The sequence below is a fragment of the Protopterus annectens genome, chromosome 3.part0 (assembly GCF_019279795.1).
Source record: "Protopterus annectens isolate FY-2018-M chromosome 3.part0, PAN1.0, whole genome shotgun sequence".
Taxonomy (NCBI): Eukaryota; Metazoa; Chordata; order Ceratodontiformes; family Protopteridae; genus Protopterus; species Protopterus annectens.
In genome coordinates, this window is record NC_056731.1 from 720,815,191 (window position 1) to 720,838,680 (window position 23,490).

Below are 23,490 nucleotides of genomic sequence, written 5' to 3' on the forward strand. Positions count from 1 at the left end.
GTTGAAGGGCTTTCACAGTTGTACATCAGTCCTATTACCTTCCATCTATACTTCTTCATGCCTCACTGCAGATATAGTATATATTATTATAGTATATAATGCTCCACAGTTATAATGCATCTCTGATGAGCTCCTTGCTGATGGAATCTTGTTCAGATTTGCCTTATCACAGCTTGCATTTTCAATAACCAAAAAAAAAAAAGCTTTTGACCACCAGCAGCATAGTCCAAGTCAACCCACTTTATTATGAAATATTGAGTGTTTTCATCCTTGGTTCAGCTGGACTCCATTAGAATGAAAGCACTCAATATTTATAGTAAAGTGTGTCGATGCTTAACTGATTTGCTCCAAGGCTTTACAACATTTATGGTTATAATCTGTAGTCCCACAGCAGAATTATCAAACAGTGCCTTTTCCTTCGGTTCCTTCCAGACGACCTGTCTAAATACATAAAAAGGTCATGGCACACTCATTCTAAATGCTTATGATATGCACATCATGGAGGAAGCAAATTAAATAATTTAATCATTGAATTCAGTTGTTTTATAATGTGTATTTGTAACGCTTTGCATGACTTGTAATATCATTATTTATAGTCCATCCTAGTGACAAGATTTGTATGTAACTAATTGACTTATAAGTTTAATATTTCAGTCCTCTTTCCTACTATATTATCATCTTAACCCCAACCGTAAAATCTGACATTGCATTCAGATCAATTGACATTTCTAATACAGGACTGTCTGTTTCAACAGAGTGTCTAATATATTTCATGTCATTTGCAAACAGTGAAATATTATTCTGCATTCCAGCATCTGCTCATCTGTTCTATATTTTGACAGCTTCACATCTTTTCTGTCAGTAGTTCTTGATTGTTATAAATTGTAATGAGTTATCAAATAACATTGGCACATTTACATCTGTATTGTAAAATATACTAAACTGCATACAATTAATCATTTCCCTGCCTTTCAAGTAATTTGTTCTCCACATCTTAACCATCTGACTAGGTCAGTATGCAAAGGCCGTTTCTTTACTTTAGGGTGTTGCTGTGATTTTCTGACTTTAGTTTCTTGTCTTTGCTGATATGCTCAAGATGATTTTGTGTCCAAAATTATAGTAGAACAAAATGCTTAGCACACCCTATGCTTGCATCATATGTGGCTTATCTTCTTCTAAGGAAACAAATCACAAACCATTACTCTTTTTATTAGCTTGAGACTCTAAATCACTGTGCCTCCTAGCTTCTTTTCAAAACATTTTTTATGCACCAGGGTGTCCAAAGTCTTTATTACTTTTCCTGAGCACTAACACTATAGTACCTTTTACCTTTGAACTGAAACTGTTTTGATGAGTGTATATAACTGAATTAAGTTTGCTTCCTGTTTCTTGACCTACCTTCACACACTCTTATTTCACTTACTGTTACTTGTGCTTGGTAATCTTTTCTATTTCATATTGTTTTATCTCATTTTCAGAAAGTCTGTTGAATATTATTACGCATTACATGTTTAACAACTATAGATCAAGTTTATAATATATAACCACTAAGCCAGTGAACACACCAATGAATTCACTGGCTTGGTGGCTATACATTTTTAGTGTTTCCAGAGTTCCAGTGTGTTTTTTTTTGGTTTTCAAGTTTACAATATAAATGACAACATGAACTGAATTTCTTTTTCCTTTCATCTTGTTGAATTTAATTCATAACCTGATGTTGTCCTTTGAATTACAGCTTCTACTGGTCTTGCATTTTCATGGGCATTTGGGCAGCCACAGTGGTGCAGCGGTTAGCATTGCCACCTCACAGCAGGAGGCTCTCCGATTCATTCCTCGGCTGGGGTGCCTTCTGTGGGGAGTCTGCATGTCCCCCCTGTGGTTGTGTGGATTTCCTTTGGGTACTGTGATTTCCTCCCACATCCCAAAGACATGCTGTAGGTGGATTGGCTACTCTAAATTGGCCCTAGGTGTGAGTGCATGTGTGTGTGCCTTCTGTGGAAGGTTGGGCACTAGGCTGGCAACTCGGCACTGTAAAAACTCCACTGCCAATCATGAGCGGACAGATGATCCACTGTGGCGACCCCTAACTGGGAAAAGCTGGAAGAAGACAGTATATGATTTCTTTCCCAGTGTTTTGCCTTGTCACTCATAAGATTCCTGCTTCAATGACAAAGCAGCATAGATTAAAACCATCAACAGCAAAAGCAATTGCAGTCAAACATATTTTAAATTAAAAAATCCATACTGATATACATATGTTTATTCTAACAGTTTAAAGGAATACTATAAATAAATAGTGTCCCAGATTTTGAGTTTTTGTCCCTGAATATTTATTTTTCAGTATTTAAGCACAGACATCAAGACTTACACTCTGAAATATAATGTTATTTTTATTTTCATAAGAAAGTGCTCCACTTATAGTGTCACTTTAGAACACCCTCCGCATTTCAGGTAATTTGCTCTTTATATAAGACTTAGTGTGCATGTGTGCATGTGTGTGTGTGTGTGTGTGTGTGTGTGTGTGTGTGTGTGTGTGTGTGCGTGTGTGTGTGGGTGTGTGTGGGAATGCATGCATGCGTGCTTACATGTTTTTTGTGATTATAGTTCTTTGTACATGTTTGGTGTGGTATATAACTGTATGTTTGTGTGTAAGCACATTATTTGTCTATGTGGGTGGAATGTTTCATTATCTCATTACTTTATCGCTTATTTTTCAAATGTTTCCATTTTTATTTCATTTTCATTTTTTTTTCTTCTGGCTTATGACACTGTCTCCCTATGTAACACTTATATGATTTTAAAGGTGTTAAGACATAAAATGTAAGTTATCATCCTGCATACCTTTATTATGTTTAGGGTATCTCACAAACACATCTGCCCCCTTTCACCTACACACAGATGTGCACTTGCATATTTGTGATCTTTTCATTTTGTCACTTTCAAGTCAAGTGATATGCTTACTTTTTTAAGCGTTTTATTTATTTATTTATTTATTTTACATTTGTTAACCGGGGTGGTCCGACTGGACGAAGTCTATTTTCAGCGGAGGCCTGGGGAGAAAAGCTCCACATAGTATAAAACCATGCAAGACAACTTTACATAAAATACAAAACATTGTTATCAACAAAATATTATCAACAGTTGTTCAACAGTAAAAAGTTACATTGAGAAAAAATTAAAAAATGATCATATACATACATAAGTTAACTACAAAGATAGTACCAGGCAAAGATAGGTTTCAATTAAGGATGCTGTGTTTACAGAGTGTAAAGTAGTAGGAGAGAGGTAAAAGAGGAAGGAAGTACAGATATAGTATTATGTAATACATGGACACAGCCATGAACCTCTAAGATACGATTTAAGCAGGTTTTTGAATTGTGATGTATTTAGAGCAGAAGTCACAGATAAGGGGAGGTTATTCCAGTTTTTAGCTATAGAGTGTGAGAAAAGAGCTTTGCCTGCAGTGTTGTTAGCTGTGGAGATATAGAGAAGTGATTTACTGGCAGAACGAAGAGGACGGTTTGCTGTATAGTGTGTTAGTAGTTGCTTAGTGCTGGGATTTATTAAGATATTTTAGAACATTATATGTGATGACTAGTTGGTGGACAGTTAGTAGTTGTGAGAATTCCAGCCACTGAAGTTCCCTTAGTGGTAGGCAGTGATGGGTTCTGTAGGTGGAACTGGTAGCAAACCTGGTCACTTTATTATAACAAGACTAAAGTTTGTCAAGGTCAGTGTTTTTGATGTGGGTCAGTATTGGTGCTGCATACATTAATGTGGACGGTAGGTGGGATTGGGCTAGGGTGGCTCGTGCCTGATCTGAAAGAAAGTTTTTGTGTCTATATAGTGTACTCATTTTTTTGTGAACCTTTTTGATGGTTTGCGAGATATGGATGTCAAAGTGGAGGTTGTTATCTATTTTGATGCCTAGGAGTTTGGTATGTGGAGAAGGGGAGATTACAGTACCATTTGTGGAAGTGACAGAGAAAAAGAGATGAGGGGTTTGGGATTTATTGGGGGTAAACAGGAGTAGTTTGGTTTTATCGGGGTTGAGAATAAGTTGGATATCTGAGATTCAGCATTCCACTGAGGTAAATGATTCCTGGGTGAGTTGTTGAAGAGTGGTAAGTGATGGGGCTGAGCAGATTAGGGTGGAATCATCTGCATACTGTATGAGTGAGGCATTTTGGGTAGAGGTATGCAGACTGTTGGTGAAAATAGAAAAAAGAAGTGGACCTAGTATGGAGCCTTGGATACGCCTATGGTTGTGAGAAGTGGAGGTGATAGTGTGCCTTGCCATTGGACAGCTTGCTGTCTGTTGCACAGATAGTTTTTGAACCAGGCAATAGTGCTAGGGGCAAAGGATAAGGAGGTAAGAGAATCTATTAGCAGGGGGTGAGAGACCATGTCAAATGCCTTTGAGAGGTCTAGGAATGTGGCAGATACAAAGTTATTATTATTTCTATGTTGATTAACTAGGTTAGTGAAAGAGAGAAGAGCGGTAGTTGCACTGTGGTATGGACGGAAGCTGTGTTGTGTGCTGGAGAGAAGGTTATTTGTATTTAGGAAGTGCATGCCCTGGGAATGGATACACTTCTCAAGTATCTTAGATATGGGAGGCAAGATGGCAACGGGGAGATAGTTAGAGAAATCATGAGAGTTGCCACCTTTATGAAGGGGAATAATATATGATATTTTCTATAACTGTGGGATATAGGCTTCCTGGATGGAGCGGTTTATAAGGATGGAGGCAGGGTAGGATAAGGAGTCAGCAGCTATTTTTAGGAAGGAAGCTGGTATTCCATTGGCTGCAAGAGAAGTGGGTTTGATTTTTAAGAGATATTTTTTGATTGAGGAGGTTGGAAGTGGTGAGAGCATAAAATAGGGTGAGGTATCTGGAGTTCATTTTGGTGGGGGTGAATAGCTATTTTTAGATAGTTGAGTGGATAGTGCATTGATTGATCCAGTAAAGTGGTGGTTAAATTGGGAGGCTATATCACTATTATCATTAGTGGAGATGGGAGCTGGTGTGGTGGTTTTACCAGGTTTTAATAGGGAGTTAATTGCATGCCAGAACATCTGGGGGGGGTTTGGAGTGTTTGGTTTGGATATTTAAGAAGTAGTTTTGCTTATCAAGTATTGTTTGTTTTTTAGCCTGATTTCTGAGTTGTTGATAGGTTTGTCTGGATAGGGTAGCTGTATCTTTTTTTCCAGGTTTTCCATGCTTTGTCTCTAGTCTTTAATAAGGCTCTAGTGGACCTACTAAGCCATGGAGCAAAGTTAACTTTAGCTCTAATCTTTCTTATGGGGGCTATTAGGTTAAGGATATTAGTAAGAGTACTATTGAAATAGTCAGCAGCTTGGTCTAGTCCAAGGGTGTGTAATGGTTTCCAGTTACATTTCTTTAGGGTATTGTTAAGATCATGTGGGTTTATATTACGATCATCTCTGATTTGTTTAAGAACTATGGGTTTGTGTATGATGGAGTATTTTCGAAGGAGGAATGTGGGGAGGTGATCACTTAGCCCATCTGGTAGACAGCCTGTCTGATAATTATGTTCAGGGTAGTTTACCAGTGTCCAATCCAGTATAGAATTCTTTTGTAATTTTTTATCTACTCTAGTGGGTTAATTTATGAGTTGAGAAAAACTATATACATTGATGTGGTTAGTGGATTTTTTGGAGTTACAGGCTAGCCAATCCAGGTTCAGGTCTCCTAATATAATGGTCTCTTGTGGGAGGTTATTATTATTCCATTGCAAGATATCTTCAATTGTCAGGGAGTTGCTGCCTGGAGGGATATAGGCACAGAGGATGTTGATACTTTTATTCTTATTTAGGGGTAGAACAGTGCCTAGGGTTTCAGCATTATTAAATTTAGGAGTTTGAAGAGGTTGCAAAGTAAGCGTGTTTTATAGAGAATTGCAATACCTCCTTCCTTTTTACCTAGTCTATCTTGTCTTAGGATGTTATATCCTGGAGGGAGGATTTCTTCACTCTAGGTGCTGGGTTTTAGCCAGGTCTCTGTTATTGTCAGGATGTCGGGGGAATAGTGGGTGATGAGTGTGTGTAAGTGGAGAAGTTTGTTAGATATACTCCTGGAGTTGAGGTTAATGATAAGTAGATCTGATGTGTGTTTAAAAGGGGGGATGATGTTGCATGGCCCTGGATTATGGTGAATGTCTCCTGATGTCAGGAGGTATTTCTTATGTAGTGTGCATTTGGCTATGCGCATTATTTTTATGTGGTATTTAAATGATACTTTTTCTAGTGTAGGAATGTGGAATGTTTCTGTTATTTAGATGTAGTATTAAATTGTCATTAATTAATGTCGGAGCAACGTTGAAGTTTATGTGAGTTGCTGAAGGTGCAGAGGTATGTGTTGTATGGTAGATGGTGTGTATGGTAGTATGCTTGTTTGTAAGGATGTAATAAAGTTTAGTGTTGTGAGGGTCAAGAATAGAAATATTAGTGTGATCTGCATAATGAGTTGTAGTGCTGCTTGGGTATAGTTAGTGGTGTGTATTGTAGAGTGAGAAAGGTATGAGTGTATGTGTATAATAGTTATAGGATGTGGTTATTGTGTATGTGGGACACAAATTTTGCCTCTTCTGTCTGCTTGTCATTAATCCCTCTCTTGACTAACTGTCTCATTTGCTTCCTTTACACTGGGGCAAGAGCCAACAGAGCTGGGACATCATTTAGGCAGGCCTCCAGGGTTGTTTTTCTTTTCACCTTAACCTTGTGGCACATGCATAGCAACACATACTACGGATTCAGCAAGCAGTTTTTTTATTTTATTTCTGAGGGCTGTTGCTTACATCTAAAGGTGACATCTCCTTCAAGACTGCCCTGACCCCCGGATGTCATTGCTCCCTTACATTTCCTTGTGACCAACAGTGACTTTATCACAAGATCATACAACCCTGGCTGGTGCCCCATACCCTTCCCCTAAAGAGAAGTGAACTGGATGAAGCCATGTCATGCCTCAATTTCTCACTGCCAGCTCCAGCTGGTGCCCAAGCCATTACTCATATTCAGATATATTGTGTCATTATTCCTCTACAGCAATGTAGCAGCCATATTTACTTTCATTATTATTCTGTTCATAGGTTCATAGGATGTTACTAGGCTATTGACCCAAGGGTCTTTACAAACCTAGCCATTAAATTCCAATATAATACTAGATGAGATATATCATCTATGCCCAAGGTTTTTATAGCAAGGACTACCCATGTCCATGAGAGAAGCCAGGGCAATCCCGAGCAGAAATTTATAGTTTTCCATCGTGTCATCCAGGTTTTACTTAAACAGGGTCATGGAGGTGCTGTGCTTGATATGGAATGGAAGACTATTCCAGAGGAGTGGCAACCTCTGAGAGATGTCATCTGTGTTTACAAGCTCTGGCTCATGTCAGATCTTCATGTTATTAGACAACTTCCACTGTGGCCGTGTTTCACTTTTTTCATTCTTATGACAAGAGTTCATCCTAAGAGTCTCTTGTATCGGCATGTCTTGTTTTTGAAAGTATAAGCACGCTCTGCTGCTGTTTAATGTGAGTACTGATTTCTGATTTAGTCTCGCTCTCTTCCACTTGGTTTTAGGTAACTTGATGAGCATAGGCTTTTCTAACTGCATATGAGCATTTGACATTGCTCAAACTATACAGACGGGGTTACATCAAAATTCTGTAGAAATTAAACAAATCTACAACATCCAAAGACACATCATGTAGCAATGTTTATGTCTTATCTGTTTTTCAACATTCCAGTCACAGTGTTGAACCTAGTATCTAATGCATTATTTCTGGTCCGAAAATGCCTTACACTATTACTACCTTTGTAATCTCTCCCTTAATGCAATGCAACTCCTAGTTCCACATTATCCAATAGCAAAATCCCCTCCTTCCACTTACCTACTCAGTGGGTCAGCCATCAATTGCCATGTGAGATGTTGACTTGTTCTGCTACAATGCAACTTTGCCTTTCCAATCAATACTTTCTGTTTAGAGTCTATTCCTTGCAAAATGCCTGCTTCCACACACAGAAGGAGGTTCCCTCTTGCTGATAAGCCTACTTATTTCAAGTGGCTTCACCAATGATTCAGTCTCATACATTAGAAAGCTTCTTCAATGTACAACAAATTAATTCTCTGAGGTATGTCCAGTTCCCCATTGCAATTAAGAATAGGGCTATGCCAGTTCCCTTTAGCATATGCTGACTGAAGGCTGCCAGAGCCCTATCTTTAGAAATAAGTCATGAAATTACACAATCAGTTGGGTGTGGTATTTCAAACCAAATGCTTTTAGAATCTAGCCCATTATGGTTTTGCTACCTTCATTTAATCATGGTATTTGGCATTCCCCATTTCCATATATCTCGAGACATGGTATTAGTATACTTTTTATTCCCTCCTTTCATCTACCCTTTGTTCTCACATTTCATCCTGGTCTCTTATTTGACTCTAGAATGTTTTCAGTTTATACTTATCTGTCATATAATGATTATTTAAATAAATCAATACTAGAAAATATATTGCACATAAATTAAATAAGACTGGTTTTCTATTATGGTGGCATACTTCAATATTTGTCTTAATTAATTAAACCATGTATTGCTTTAAAAGTACAATTTTTCCTATTTAGATTTTAAGTCTTCTGCAATTTTCAGCTTCAGAACTTTGCCTGTTACTTTTTCTGGAGAAGTAGTTTTGCTAACTTATTTACTTGATTCTTGTCCATTTCAGCTAATGTATCAACCTTGGAGTCTCAGATCAAACTCTCGTATTGGAACTGGAGGCTGATTATAGTTTCTTTTTAAATACTCATTGCTTTCTAACTTTGACATACAAGCATTGCAAAAAGCAATATCTGATTGTGATTTGAGCTTCACTTCTTCTATAACTAAACACATATTGATATAACAAAAAGTCTGCCACAAAAGCAATTTTATTTCTGATTATCAAAAAATTGCATTCTGTACATAGCTAGATCAATATCATTTGAGCAGCAAATATCACCACAAAGTTGTGTCTGTACAGCCATATAAAAAGGTTATTTGGCATTAATATAGTTTTATAAATGTGATTTTTAAAGTCTTGAAACAGCAAAGTGATACAGTAAAGTGTGAAAAACAGTAAAGAAAATGCTGCTGAATGTGTGTCTAACACTTAAAGAGATTGTATAAATATAATTTTTATAAGTGTGTTATGTGTGGTATATTTACATAGTGCAAATATGTGTGTGTGTGTGTGTGTGTGTGTGTGTGTGTGTGTGTGTGTGTGTGTGTGTGTGTGTGTGTGTGTGTGTGTGTGTGTGTGTATGTGTGTGTATGAGTAGGTGGCATTAGAAAATACGTGCTATCTGTCTATCTCTCTCTCTCTCTCTCTATATATATATATATATATATATATATATATTGCAAAAGAAACAAAAAAAAGTCTGTTTAATGAGACAAACCTTTGGAATATACAAAAACATGTAGTTTCTTCATTCATAGGTCCATTAGTAAGTACAAGGCTAGCTGCGCTTGTGTTATATTTTAATCCTAGCCATTTGATTATAGATTGGCCTTACTCATCCCATGACTAATAATAATTTATTACCTCTAATGAGAATAACTGGGATCACGCCATAGATAATTTGATGGGACACATGCAGAGTATAAAACATTTAGGAGCTGCTTCTGTCCATTGGTTGTACGGGGGGCAGTCCAAGGTAATTTTTTTTTATTTCTCATTGCATAAAGATATGGTTGGTCTCCCTATGAGACCTATAATGCTGGCACATACAAATTATGCCTACTTACAAAATATGTAGATCATAAAATGAAAAATTATCTTAAAACTTTTCAACATCTGTGTCAAGATTCATGGGACTTTTTGAGTAAAATGATAAGTGTTAAAGTGGGTCCAGGCATGAGTTTTTAACTGTAGATGTGGTTAATTTGTTTAATGTTATACCACATGATATAAGCCTGGACTGGTTCCATGAATTCATGATAGAACATACTGGGGTGGATACCTGTGATATTTTTATGGAAATAATTCTTAAGAACAATTTTGTGTTGTGAGATTTTAAAGATTACTTGCAGAAGAAGGGGATAGCTATGGGTGCTGCATTTGCCCCCATATTTGCCAACATAGTATTATTGCAGTGGGAAAATAAATTAATCTTCACTGTTTTTAATCCACCACCTTGGTCCCTTTATATTCATTTCCTGGATGATATTTTTATCATCTGGCAAAGTACTGTACAGGAAACTGAAGAGTTTATATTTTATTTAAATATGACTACTCCTTTCCTGAGGTTTACCTTCCAACATCATGATACTAACATACATTATTTGGATGTGACAATTCAAATTGATTCTGGTGGGCAAAAATTAACCAGTAATACCTATAGAAAACCCATTATTGTAGTGGGTTATTACACTACTCCAGCTGTCAACCTGAGCACCAGAAGAAGGGCATAGTAAAGGGACAATATGTAAGGCTAGCCAGGATGGCATCAGAAGAGGAACAATTTCAGCTGGAGTGTTCTAAATTAAACCAAATGTTTGTTTCCAGAGGATATCCTGAGACTTTAGTACAAGCTATTTCTAAAGAAGTTATCAATAAAAGATGGGAAGGAGTACATCTACTATTGTTGGGAAGTAGTTCTTGCTCCCAGAATGTTTTTAATAATACTCGATCAGGGAAATATTTCTCCAAGGCATTTGTTACAACTTTTTCTGGTGCACACAATGATACCGTGTATATTTTAAAGAAAAATTTGAACATTTTTGCTTGTTTCAACAACTTCACAGATGTAGTGTGGGGCGAGCACCTGTGGTTGTTTTTACAAAGGGGAGATCTTTCAAAGACATTTTCGATAATATGGATAAGGCTAATGTGAGTTCCACCAAGAGGAGGAAAGGGACCTATAAATGTGGATTTTGCCCCAGTGTAAACATATTTTAAAGAATAACAATATTACTCTTAATAAGGAAAAATATTTTGTAAAAATCATTATACTTGTAATTTAGTGGAGTGATATATGCATTGGTTTTCCAGCTTTGTAATGGGTTTTACATAGGTAAAACTAAAAGGCAGCTTAGGGACCGGATTTCAGAACACATGTTGGATATAAAAGAAAAAATAAAAATAATGCATTATGTAAACATATTTTACAATATACTAATCAAAATTAAAAATTTTTGTAATTGACATGGTGTACAAAGATATAAGAAGTGGGCCCTGGGAAGATTTAATTGAGGCTTGTGAATTATGGTGGCAAATAAAGTTAAATACTACCATCTTCCCAGAGTTGTAGAAAATACAAACCAGGTAACCACCAGGACTATCGGCATATAAAACATTTATTCAGAACATACAGGATAAGCGCTTTCGCACAAACTGTGCTTTATCTGATCCATCAATACAAGAAAACTAGAGTACTTTACATATTGAAAGCAATTAACAACATCCAATAAAAACATTAAAACAATTACAGATGCAAACTACGCTTCTTTATAATCAGCTTTAAAGGTACAGCAGCATTAATACCAGGCAGCTTGTCTGCCTGAAGCCTAACAATCCATTTAGTCTCAGTTATCTCAAGCCTATTATTAAGGTCCCCACCTCTTATCTATACATACTATCTGTAGTACTAAAATTTTAACACTGTGTCCAGGTTGCAAAGAAATATGCTTTGCTAATGCATTAAGCATATTCTTGCATCTAATGTCACCTTGATGCTGTAAAATACCTTCCTTCAGCATCCTCACAGTCTTCCCTACATAAAATGAAGTGCAATTTCTGCACTAGGTATATTAAACCATTAGATTTACAATCAGCATAGCATCTCAGTAAAAAAGGTACTCCAGGGTGGGGTGCTTAAATCTAGCCTCATTGGAGATAAAGCTGCAAGCCTTACATAGTCTGCATGGATATGTCCCAACATGAATAAAGCTTACAGTAGACATCTGTGTAGATTATATAGCACAGTTGTCTTTTCAATGACAACTTATTTGTGAATGTGAACCTGGGAATTTATCACCTACAATAACCTTGATCCTGTCATCAGTAAGTAGAACTACCCAGTATTTGTTAACTATATCACATACTTGACGAATGTTGTTCCTATATGTCAATGGTAATCTAAGAATATTACCACCATCAGTCCTGTTAGGAGAAATGCTAGTGCTAGATTGATTAAAGAAAGGTTTACCCTTATCACTGCACATTGCATTAACTTCCTTCAAAGTATTGTCAAGAGCACCTTTCCTATATCCCCTTTTCAATAACTCTTTTTCAAGTTTACATGTGGCCTCATGATATTCATTGTCATCTGTGTGTAGTCACGACATTCTTAAATATTGGCCCTTAGTTACATTATTGAAGACATGCTTCAGATGCATGCTTCTATGGTGCAACAATGCATTTTTCCGGCATAATTTCCTAAACAAAGAACTAGAAATAGTACCATTGGCCAGTGTTATCTTAGTATCCAAAAATTCTATGGATGTCAATGAATAGTTCAAAACAAACCTTAAACATTGACTACTGGATTCAAGATATTTCACAAAATTCAATAAATCACATACTGGATCCTCCCATAACATAAAAATGTCATCCACAAATCTTTTATAGTAAATAAGCAGTGTTGAATATTCATGTTGGGATAGGACTACCGTGTGCTGCCAGTCAGCCAACACAAGGTTGGCATAACTGTTAGCACATGGTGTCCCCATTGCTACACCTATTTTTGCTTAAATAGATTGTCATTAAACATAAAGACATTGTTACATAAAACAATTTCCATTAGTGCACCTATACACTCAATATGTTCAGATGAATAGCTAGTATTAGCCTGTAAAAAAATTTTAAGAGATGTAATTCCCAGGTCATGGGGTATAATAGTAAAACGTATTTGAATATCCATAGTCGCCAAGAAAATTCCATCAGAAAAATTACCATGCATTCTCACAAAATCACCCAGGGTGCTTAAAAATTGCTCCGTGTCTTTTAAAACTGCTGTTGCTTCTTTGAATGGCTCCTTAAGTTGGTTTTCAATATAAATGGATATAAATTCAGTTGCCCATCCCCTACCCGATACTATAAGACAAAGGGGCGAGTTAGAGAGTGACTTATATACTTTTGGCAAACCATGAATAATTGGTACTAATGGTTCTAGCATGAGCATAAAGTCATACAAATGTTGATCTAATACACCATCTAATAACATTTCATACAGTTGACCATGTATCCCATTCATAATAGATTTTAACCCAGCCTGTGTAATACATGCGTACATTCAAACCTTTCTTTAATAGATCTAGCACTAGTATTTCTCCTTACAGGACTGATGGTCATAATAATATTCTTAGATTACCATTGACATATGGAAACAACATTCATCAAGTATGTTCCCTGTAAATTAATAACTTTCATGGTATTCATAAAGATTTAGGGCATGGGGTAGCACACTGCACTGGGCAATTATCCCAAAAGCAAAGGGACTGTCTGTCATCATTCAGTGTATGTTAATGAACATTGTGCAACTCTTTGCCAGAGTCTTGAAGAGGAACCAGGCTTGCAGTGTAGAAATTATTTGATGTTTTACATTGATGACAAGTGTCAAGTTATACCTCAGTGCATTCGAGTAGCCTATGATGAAGCCTTAGTTTCAGTTATAAGAGGGACCTGTTAGCATGCGTAGTAATAGCTAAACAGTAAAACTCATTGGTAGCCTTAGAAACTGTCATCATGAGCAATAATAGCTGTCCTGCAACATTCATTGGTAGTCTCAGAAATGTCAGGAGAACACCATCATTTTAGTCAAACAGGCACATTTTATTTTGTGTAACATGGAACCTCATCAGAAACAATTCTTTAGTCACTCTGAAAACATACTATCTACTAGTTTAGAAATGTATTATGGGATATATACAGTCTTAAAATATTTATGACATGCAAAAGTCTTAAACTATCAATACCTGCAGTACGTATTCACAACATATGCAAACACTACTACAACTTCATTTCACTTATCATCATAGTGTTACAGTTAATACATAGTGGTAATCCAGACTGCCTACACTAGCAAATTCACATACAAGTAAAGCTCAAGAGAAGCCCCTGGGGTGGATGCAAAGAACCATGTACATGCAAGATAAGACTGTGTGTGAGTCTTCTCCTCAGTTCAGTGAGGATGGGTTGCTCAGATTAAATAGTTAAAAACAGACAGTTTTCTTTAATGAACTAGTGCCCCTGCCTACCCATCCCCTTTCAAAGTCAATGAGAATGTATGCATGATGGCCAAGCTACCTGTCATGCATATATTCTTCTATCTTTCCTGCAGGTGACACTGTCGTGTATGACTGATGTTTGGCAATGTGCCTCTGACTCTATTGCTTCTCTGGTTCTGCATTAAAACTCACTGCTTGTAGTGCATGTGTTTCCCTACTAGTGGAGCTGTAGCAGCAGACTTCTTCAGCAGTGGTGGCTGGTGACTTCAAATCAAAGGGGGGTTGCAGGAGACAGCTGAATGGGTGGGGTCAATGGGGATGGGTGTGGCCAACTAGAAAGGGGGGAGCTATGTTCAAAACCACAAAAAACTGTAACTTTAATTAAATATGCTGCCCTGGGTGCCAAACCATCATTATGAGAGTCCAATCAAGACAAAATGAAGTGTAGAAGAAAACAATATTTCAGTGCATTGGCTGCATGACAGCTTACTTAATATCTGGATGGAAACAAAAAGGTTGTGAAGCATGAAAAAATAAATTACTTTTTAAATACATTACTGGAATGCCAGTCAAAATCAAGTATAAGAAAAACAAGCAGCACTCAACTCAAACCACTTCTCCTTGCACTGCAGTTCTAATTATTTATATTCAGTTTTATTAAAGTACCAAGTAACATGCTGAAAGTAGCAATCTCTGTGATACCCCCACTTGTAAAAATCTTATTTATCCAAAAAAGACCTGCTACCTGACAACAACTATCTATTTGTTTCATGGGGAAAACATGATCAAAGTATAAAATGAAAAGCAAACAGGAAACAAGCTCAACATACATTGCTTAAAGGATTACTGCACACATTATGGACCACACGCAATACATTGGCATTCTGTTTAGTTTGCAGGTAAAGCCTGCAAAGCTGACTGCAAGTCTTCAACAAATGTAATGAGCTTCTTAACATAATGTAATCATGTCCTTTAGTACAAATACTGTCATATGCATTTCAATACCCAAGGCTTATATGTTATCTAGTTATGTAAGTATTCTCTGCATGGCAACAACAGAAAGGCTTTCAATGTTAGCAATTCTTTAACAGTATGCTTATTAAAACTTACTTGCATCTTACATTCTCAGACAAGCTTACCTGATGGTCATTAAAGCATTGCTACTTAAACACAGAGCAACAGGCACTTTCTGAATAATAATAAGCATAAATCAACAGTATAAAAACATGACAGAAACCAGAACATTCTGCAAAATCAAGGACAGATGAAAAGCCACTGTAGTACTTGTGTCTACCTTGGATGGGGGATACTCTGCACATTTACACTGCATAACTGTTCCTTGCCTTGCTAAGACACATCCAGAATCACTACATGGGGGAGTGGTTTGCAACAAGTATGTCACAATTTGAAACATCTCTGGTTGACTATGATGGCCCTGACACATTTGTTATACCTCTAAACCTCAGAGCAAGAAATCTGGACAAAGCCATACATAGAAGTGGGACAAGGGCCCAAAATAATGACAATTTCTAAATATTGATCTGATAAATTTAGAAAGATAATTGAATAGTAGGTCTTGCATTAGTACGAATTTTCTGAAGGGTATGAAATTGAAACTGAAATGTCTGTCATTATTTTCTAACTTCAGTCTTTAATGATTTGCCACTAATTTGCCAAAAAAGCACAATTTTATGAAAAATGGACCAACAATGTGATGCAAAAATATAAAATAGCCACACAATACAGCTGGGAACCTGTCAAAGAAGGGACACTTTTTAACAGTACTGCTAACTTGAGTAGCTGACAAAATAAAAGAATCTACATGCATTTCTGAAATAAAAGTAATCTATAACTCTGATTATTACAGTTATTTATTAATTGTAAACCCTCCATGTTTTCTTCCAAAATTGCCATTTTGCGGAGGGATTATTAGGGGAAGAGCAACATTTTGAGCCAAAATCGGGGACAGTTGAGAGGTTTGGATATGCCTAATTCTATAAATCAATTTATTTGCACGTAACTCTCAAACTGTTAATGCAGGAAATCTGGACAAGGCCAAATATATTGGGGAAACATATAAACAGTACTAAAAATTGCTCTTGTATAAACTGAGACAGTTGATAGAATAACAGGTCTTGCTTTAGCATGCATTTTTCTGAAGGTTATGAAGTCTGAAACTCAGTGTCTGTCATTATTTAGTGACTTCATTCCTAAATGAATTGCCAGAAAGCAACAAATTTTATGAGGAACAAAACAAAAGTAGGAAGCAAAAATCTATTCATTCTGCAAAAATTTGGAAAATTGAGAGGTATAGTTCAGCCGGGGCTGTCTTTGAGTTTGCTGCCCTTCCCCTCTTATAAAATCATGGTCGAATGGAGCCTCCCCCCTACAGCTATTCCGATGAACCATTACTTAGCTACTTTACCCCATTTACCATAAACACTAATGTGCATACTGCTTTACTTCTGCGATGATTTGGACTTCATTTGAAAGTTTTATTTTGCATTTTACAGTACAAACACTAATAGATATCTGCTAAATAAAGCAATGCAGTCTCACAATGAAAACAGACTTAGCATTAAAACTTCTCTGCCCTTGAAACTCACATTCAGTGAAACAGCATTGAAACCCACATTCAAAGAAAATATATTTTGCCAGTGGCAGATAAAGATTAATTTAGGGTTTGGGCTGTTTTCAAATCACAGGTCCCTTACACACAAAACATACATGTGCTTTTCCATACACCTTCCTGAATGTATTAAATTATATTCCTTGTACAATACAGTACAGTTTTAGAGGGCATTTTAAATTTATTGTTTTGAAATTTTTCCAGTAAACAATGAAACAAAATGCATGCACCAATAATGACAAAACTGCCCAATTCAGAATATTCCCATCATAAAAGTCTACTCAAACTTCTACAGTCCACCAGAATTAGTACATATGCACAATCTCTGTAGAAGTAAATGTCATCTAAATAATTCCACATTAAAGAGACCTGTAACTAATGAAGATGTTGCTGCTAGCAAATAACTTTATATTTCATTGTTTCATCTACAAATAAAGTGCCTGTTGCCCTTGAGGAATAAATTGCCTATCTTACACTAAAAAATGATAAGCTAGTAATATTGCAATAGGGAATGGATGTCAAACTGATAACAGGTTCATACTTACTAGGTATTGTCACTAAAAAGGAGTATAGCATACACCCCCTTTGCAACACAGTACAATATCAGCAATACATCCATCTACTGTGGGAGTAGAACCCACAGTCTTCTGCATCAAAAGCAAGTATACTACCTGTTGTGCTATTAACAATGCTAGCAGACTCATCATAAGCATCATCAGCAGCACTAAACTTTTGCTCCCTTGCAGCTCTCAGCTCCTTGTAAAATCTACTCACTCAGCTGTATCTCTCAACTTTGCAGCACAAGAAATCTGGAAAAAAAAACAAAATGTATTTGGGGGAGGGGGAGACAAAAGCCCCAAAAAACAGGAACACATTTTAACCATTGCTTGTATAATGTTGGAAAGTTGCTAGAATAAAAGTCTGTGTTACTACCATACATTTCACTGCTAAGCCTTGAACACAGGACCCTGTGCAAAACAGTCAGAGCAACATACCACTATACCAAATCAGCTATTTTATGACAGAGAGGAAGACTGAAACTTAAATGGCTACCATTTAGTGAATTTAATTCTTACCATAGCTGTCAACCGCTTAGCACAAAACACCTGAACAAAGCCAATAATGGGGTAATACGGCCCCCAAACATATTGAGTGAATTCACTTCTCATCATAGCTCTCAACCTCTTAGCAAAAAATACCCAGACAAAGCCAGTAATGGGGGAATACAGCCCCCAAACGTATTCAATGAATTCAGTTCTTACCATAGCTCTCAACCTTAGCACAAAAAACCTGAACAAAGCTAATAAAGGGGGAATACAGTCCCAAAAATAGGGACAAATTTCAAATATCCATCTTATAAGCTTAGACAATTGCTAGAATAAAAGCTTTTGTGTTACCATGTAGTTTCTGAAGAATATGAAGTCTGAAATTCAAATGCTTGTCATTGTTATTTAACATTTGTTAACTAGAAAAGTCTGACTTGGAACAAAAGCCAAATTTCAGCAGAGTCCCAGGGAGAAACACTCCTGACAGACACATGTCTTTGTAAGATGGGAAGACATCAGAGGAAACCCCACACAAACACAGGGAGACCGTGCAAACTCCACACAGAAGACACCCCAGCCAAGAATCAAACCAGAGAACTTGCAGCTGTCAGGCAACAATTCTACCACTGCAGCAATGCACCACTGACTTTGCAAGGACACAAAAATACAAAAACCACAGATTTTATGAGGAACAGAGCAAGTACGAGGAAAAAATCTGCAATTTTTTTTACAAAGGGTGGTGGGTAGTGAATTCAGGCTCTTGCCACCTAGGCTCAAGGTACAGGGTTCAAGCCTGTTCTTTACCCACCACCATATAGTACGTGGGGCATTTACACACACACACAGTTTCCCCCCACAAGAGCTGGCTATACACACAAGGTTTCCCCTGTCTTCCATTCTGTGTGGTTATCACCGCATAGACTTCTGGGTTGCAGGGCCTTTCCTTCGATCCGGACTGCTGACAAAGCAGTCTGGAGTTCCCAATCTGTGAAACCTGCATGCAAGAGTTCCCAATCTATATCACGCATGCGCAATTTGTGTTCTTTCCATTTTGATTTTGTTTTGTTTTCTTTCCACAGCTGGGGGCTGCAGTCCTGCAGTCCTATAGCATGAGCCTCCCCTGTTCTTCAGTCAGAATTGTTGGGTCTATTGAGTCTTTGGCTAGGACCGTTACTATGCTAGGAATCGGTAATTAGAATATTTAGCAGAGAATATTACAGAATATAATTACCCACTCCTGGTTTAGTAAATATCACTTGCATTTCTTAGTGTGAGGAGCACTTTTAGGTATACTCTGACTCTGAAATCATGCCCAGGCAGGGATGCAAGTGACATTCAGTGCAGTGAAGTAGGAAGACAAAGTCTGCCAGCTATGCCAACCTGATCATTATAAATCCTGACCCCTGTGGCTTAGATTTATAAGTAACTTTATTGTGTATAATGCCTTTGCACAGAGTTTGCTTGATTGCTGTGAACACATTCAGCAAAGCTGCCTTCAGAATGTACTACACACACACACGCTCGTGCACACACACACACACACACACACACACACACACACACACACACACACACACACACACACACACACACACACACACACACACACACACACACACACACACACACACACACACACACACACACACACACACACACACACACACACACACACACACACACACACACACACCTCCATGGGATAGTCACAGCTTCTTTATTTTTCATGGAATGATCATTTAAATAAACCAGGATTCAAAAATAAATTGTATATTAATGAAATAATGCTGTTTTTTTTTTTTTTATTATGATGACATACTTCAACAGGTGTCTTAATAAATTAAATGCTGTATTGTTTTTAGAGGACAAAAAGACATGCTGTAGGTGGATTGGATACTATAAATTGGCCCTAGGTGTGAGTGTGCCTTCAGTGGAAGGTTGGGCGCCGGGCTGGCAACTCGACACTGTAAAACTCCACTGCCAATCATGATCGGACAGGTGATCCTCTGTGGCAACCCCTAACCGGGAAAAGCCAAAAGAAGAAGAGGAAGTTTTCCTCATTACGATATTTAGACTTCTAAAGTTTTTATCTGTATATCATCATCTTCAGGACTGAATGAGTATATGTGGGGGGGGCAATCTATCGTCAGGTTTTACTTGAGGGGGTAGGATTCTTAACTTATCTACCTAATTTCAGTCCATTTCAGATAGTATGTCAACTATAGTGTCAGTGGACATACCTTTATAAATAGTTACATTGTGGAAAAAGTCTTCTTACAGTCATCCCCACTGGAATTTGCCACAAGTATAGATGTCCTTTTTATTCTTCCTCTTTGATGGAACCAACTTGGCCTCATTTCCAAGACTTTGGATCCTAGTCTTGAGCATCTCCCTTTTCCCATAATTTACTACACCATCTCCAACTTCCCAGATCTTGTTTGGCACTTATGTGGTAAGATGGAAGATTCCTTAGTCTTGAGCTGTAAGGAGTTTTATTTGCTTCTTTTGTTTGATATTGGCTGATGGCTATAGTTTTTCTTCTATTTTTTTTCTTTTTCAGTGGTTCCTCCCTCCCTCTGTAGCCGCCTGCAGCTAGAAATACATCTTTAAGCCTTACAATATTTTCATTAATACTTTGATGACCTACTGCATATAATACCTCTTAGCTGTTGGATACCTTTTTCCCCTAGGTCTCCAGTCTCAACACTCTGCCTTTTTCTACCATGCTTTGTCTCTACTGTCCAGATGTAGCGCATAGTATCTGAATCCTTTCTCTACTCATGTCTTGTTTTTTTGGTCCATTCTTCTAATGATTAATCCCTCACAGCAAACCCAACTCAATTTGGTTCTTGTCTGGGAGGATGGAGACCCTATTTTGTCTATCAGTGGTTTGCTTTACTTTTTTTATTTTTTCAGTAAAAAAAAAAAGAACAGCTCTTTGTGTGAGGACAGGGATTGATGCAGCCAGCCTGGATCTCGTTGATATCTAGTCCTTGAGGTTTTCATGCTGACTCTTGTTTTTGTCTGCAGTTGTTGGGGTGAAGTGCAAGATGGATATGTGCCTTTTATAAGCAGACTGTTAGGCATTGGTTCTTGGCTTTGTCCACTGTACTGTGTGCTTGGCCATGTTGTGGACCACTGGAGGCTTGTGTAGTCCACGACTGCTTCAGTGTACTCAGCCATACCTTTCAACCGTACAGATTTTTGCAGAATGTCTGGATTTTTGCCATTTTTCATAAAGCTGCGTTTTTCTAACATATCACTGGCAAATATTTTAAGATTTATATCGGGAAATAATGACAGACATTCGAGTTTCAGATTTCAGGCCTTTCAGAAAATTCATGCTAATGCAAAACCTGTTGTTCTATCTATTCTCCATGTTTGTAAGAGAAATATTTAAAAATGATCCCTTTTTTGGGTTGAGAGGTATGTACTTGGGTAGTAGAGAATGAAGGTGCTCAGTTGGCACAGAGGACTGGAGAGCTAAGTGATTAGCAGGCTGCTTCAACAGGTGGAGGATCAGAGTTCAGGTGATTCAGCACCTTAGATCTTTTTCTGATGGCTTATTTTGGGGCTCAAACCTCTGTAAAGGAAAGAAACACTCACATTATGTTACAAGGATCTCGATCAGAGGGATCTGAGGTTGCTAGGGCCTCCATCAGATTTCAAGTCATTCACAGATCCCATAGGTTTGGTCCCCGAGGGTGTTTCTGCTTGCCTGTCTATCACCATCAGATCCTAGGGCTTTGGATCCGACTGTCTGTGACTGTTGCAGTGGAGCAACCTCCCCGGATCAGACATTTGTGTGGACTCACTTGGATCTGATCGATCTGACCCTTTTTTCTTCTTCCTCATATCCTAAGACTGGGATTTGATGGATACCCGGTGCCCACAGAGAGCTGTGCAGTTTTTAGGATCCAGCTCCTTCAGATCTGGAGTTACTACATTGGTGGGGTTTTCCTCGGATCTGAGGTGCTCCTCAGATTCAATGGCTTCATTACTTGTTCCTTCTGCAGCATATCCCTTGCAATGTCTCAGCTAGTTGGATTTTCTCAAAATGTCCATATTTTTAGCCCTTTACTCTGCTCCTCATATACACACACAGGCGTGTGTGTGTGTGTGTGTGTGTGTGTGTGTGTGTGTGTGTGTGTGTGTGTGTGTGTATATATATATATATATATATATATATATATATACACACACACACACACACACACACACACACACACACACACACACACACACACACACACACACACACACACACACACATGCATATATATATATATATATGTATAAGCATGATATGCATTTGACTTCCAGACTCCAGAGGACAAGCCTGTTATTCCAGCAGCCTTTTTAAGTTTATAGCATCATACTTTGGCTATATTTCCATGTTCTTGGGCCTTTGTCCCCCTGTTCTGTCAAGTTTTTTCTCTTTCTCTAGAGGGATTTGTCTTGAGGGGTTAAGATATGTGCTCCTTCTCCTGCATGCGGATCTTGTCAGTTTAGCTCTATGGTAAATATGTGGAGGCATTAGCTGACTTCCTTTTCTGCCCAAAATGTTCAGTTACTTGCTTGGAATCTTGTTTTGGAGGCTAGATCTCTGTTCTTTGTGCAGATCTGTTCTGGTCCCCTATTTGAATGTTGGTGGCTATACCTTGTCTTGTGCTGGTATGACCATTGTCTCTCTTATTCGGATCCTGCCTCTTTTCCTCCAGGGTGGCTGTTTTCTGAAGGGAATTTCCTCCTGGGGTGCAGTTGCTGAGAGATGGCATTCTCGCTCCTCCATGGGGTCTCTCATGCATGAGAGAAGGATTCCCCTGGCTTTCCACTTGAGCTTCCCCTCACTTCTTCCCTTGTAGAGAGCAGAGGTTCTGCTGTGCTCAGCGGTGGTGACCATGTCACTAAGCTGAGCTGGCATTCAAAGTCCCTCTATCCATCCTGCCAACACTAACCCATAACAATGGATAATGTTGATGAGTTCACATCAGAAACTTCCATGCTGAGATCATCTATTACCAGCACACTTCCCTAGACCTTAAAGGGTTGGGAGGTGGAACTTCAATACTCTCCCAACCTTCATGTCTGTGCAAGATCTCAGAGATGTGTTTTTTCCTAGCATCTGTTTCTTTGTTATGAAGATATTCATACCCCTTTTCAGCGGAGTACACTTTACAACCAAACGACCCTCACTAAACTGTTTTCAGATGTCTCTATATGATGCAATGTTACAGTATGTCAAGTAGGAGGTGGAAGTCCTGTTACCAATCCTGAATCTAACTAACCCAGTCACAATGTCAGGAGTCAAAGTTCAAGATGCGTCACAGCTCAGTCCATCCTGTTTCCTAATTGTAAGATCGATTGAATGTACTCCTTTCCTCATCAAGATGCATATTACCACATCAAATTAGATAATCTGTCCAGGAGTCTGGGATCCAGTCATTACCCATTCAATTCAATATCCTTACTCTCACAACAGCCCGCAGGGTGTTTACTTAATGCTGAACAGTAGTTGCAGTTCACATGTGATTAGAAGGATTCCAGCTATTTTTTCACATGAACTCATTTGGATACTACAGCTCAG

The 23,490-nt window shown here is 37.9% G+C and overlaps 1 protein-coding gene across 1 annotated transcript in view; it reads left to right on the forward strand.

Moving 5' to 3' along the window:
* The window catches only part of LOC122796911 (ATP-binding cassette sub-family A member 13-like), a 3,979,956-nt gene that overhangs the window by 2,521,168 nt on the left and 1,435,298 nt on the right, over positions 1-23,490 (forward strand). Inside the window, exon 31 of the mRNA XM_044065669.1 lies at positions 23,153-23,161. Within this exon, the coding sequence (XP_043921604.1) occupies positions 23,153-23,161 (9 nt within the window). The remainder of the gene's footprint in view (positions 1-23,152; positions 23,162-23,490) is intronic.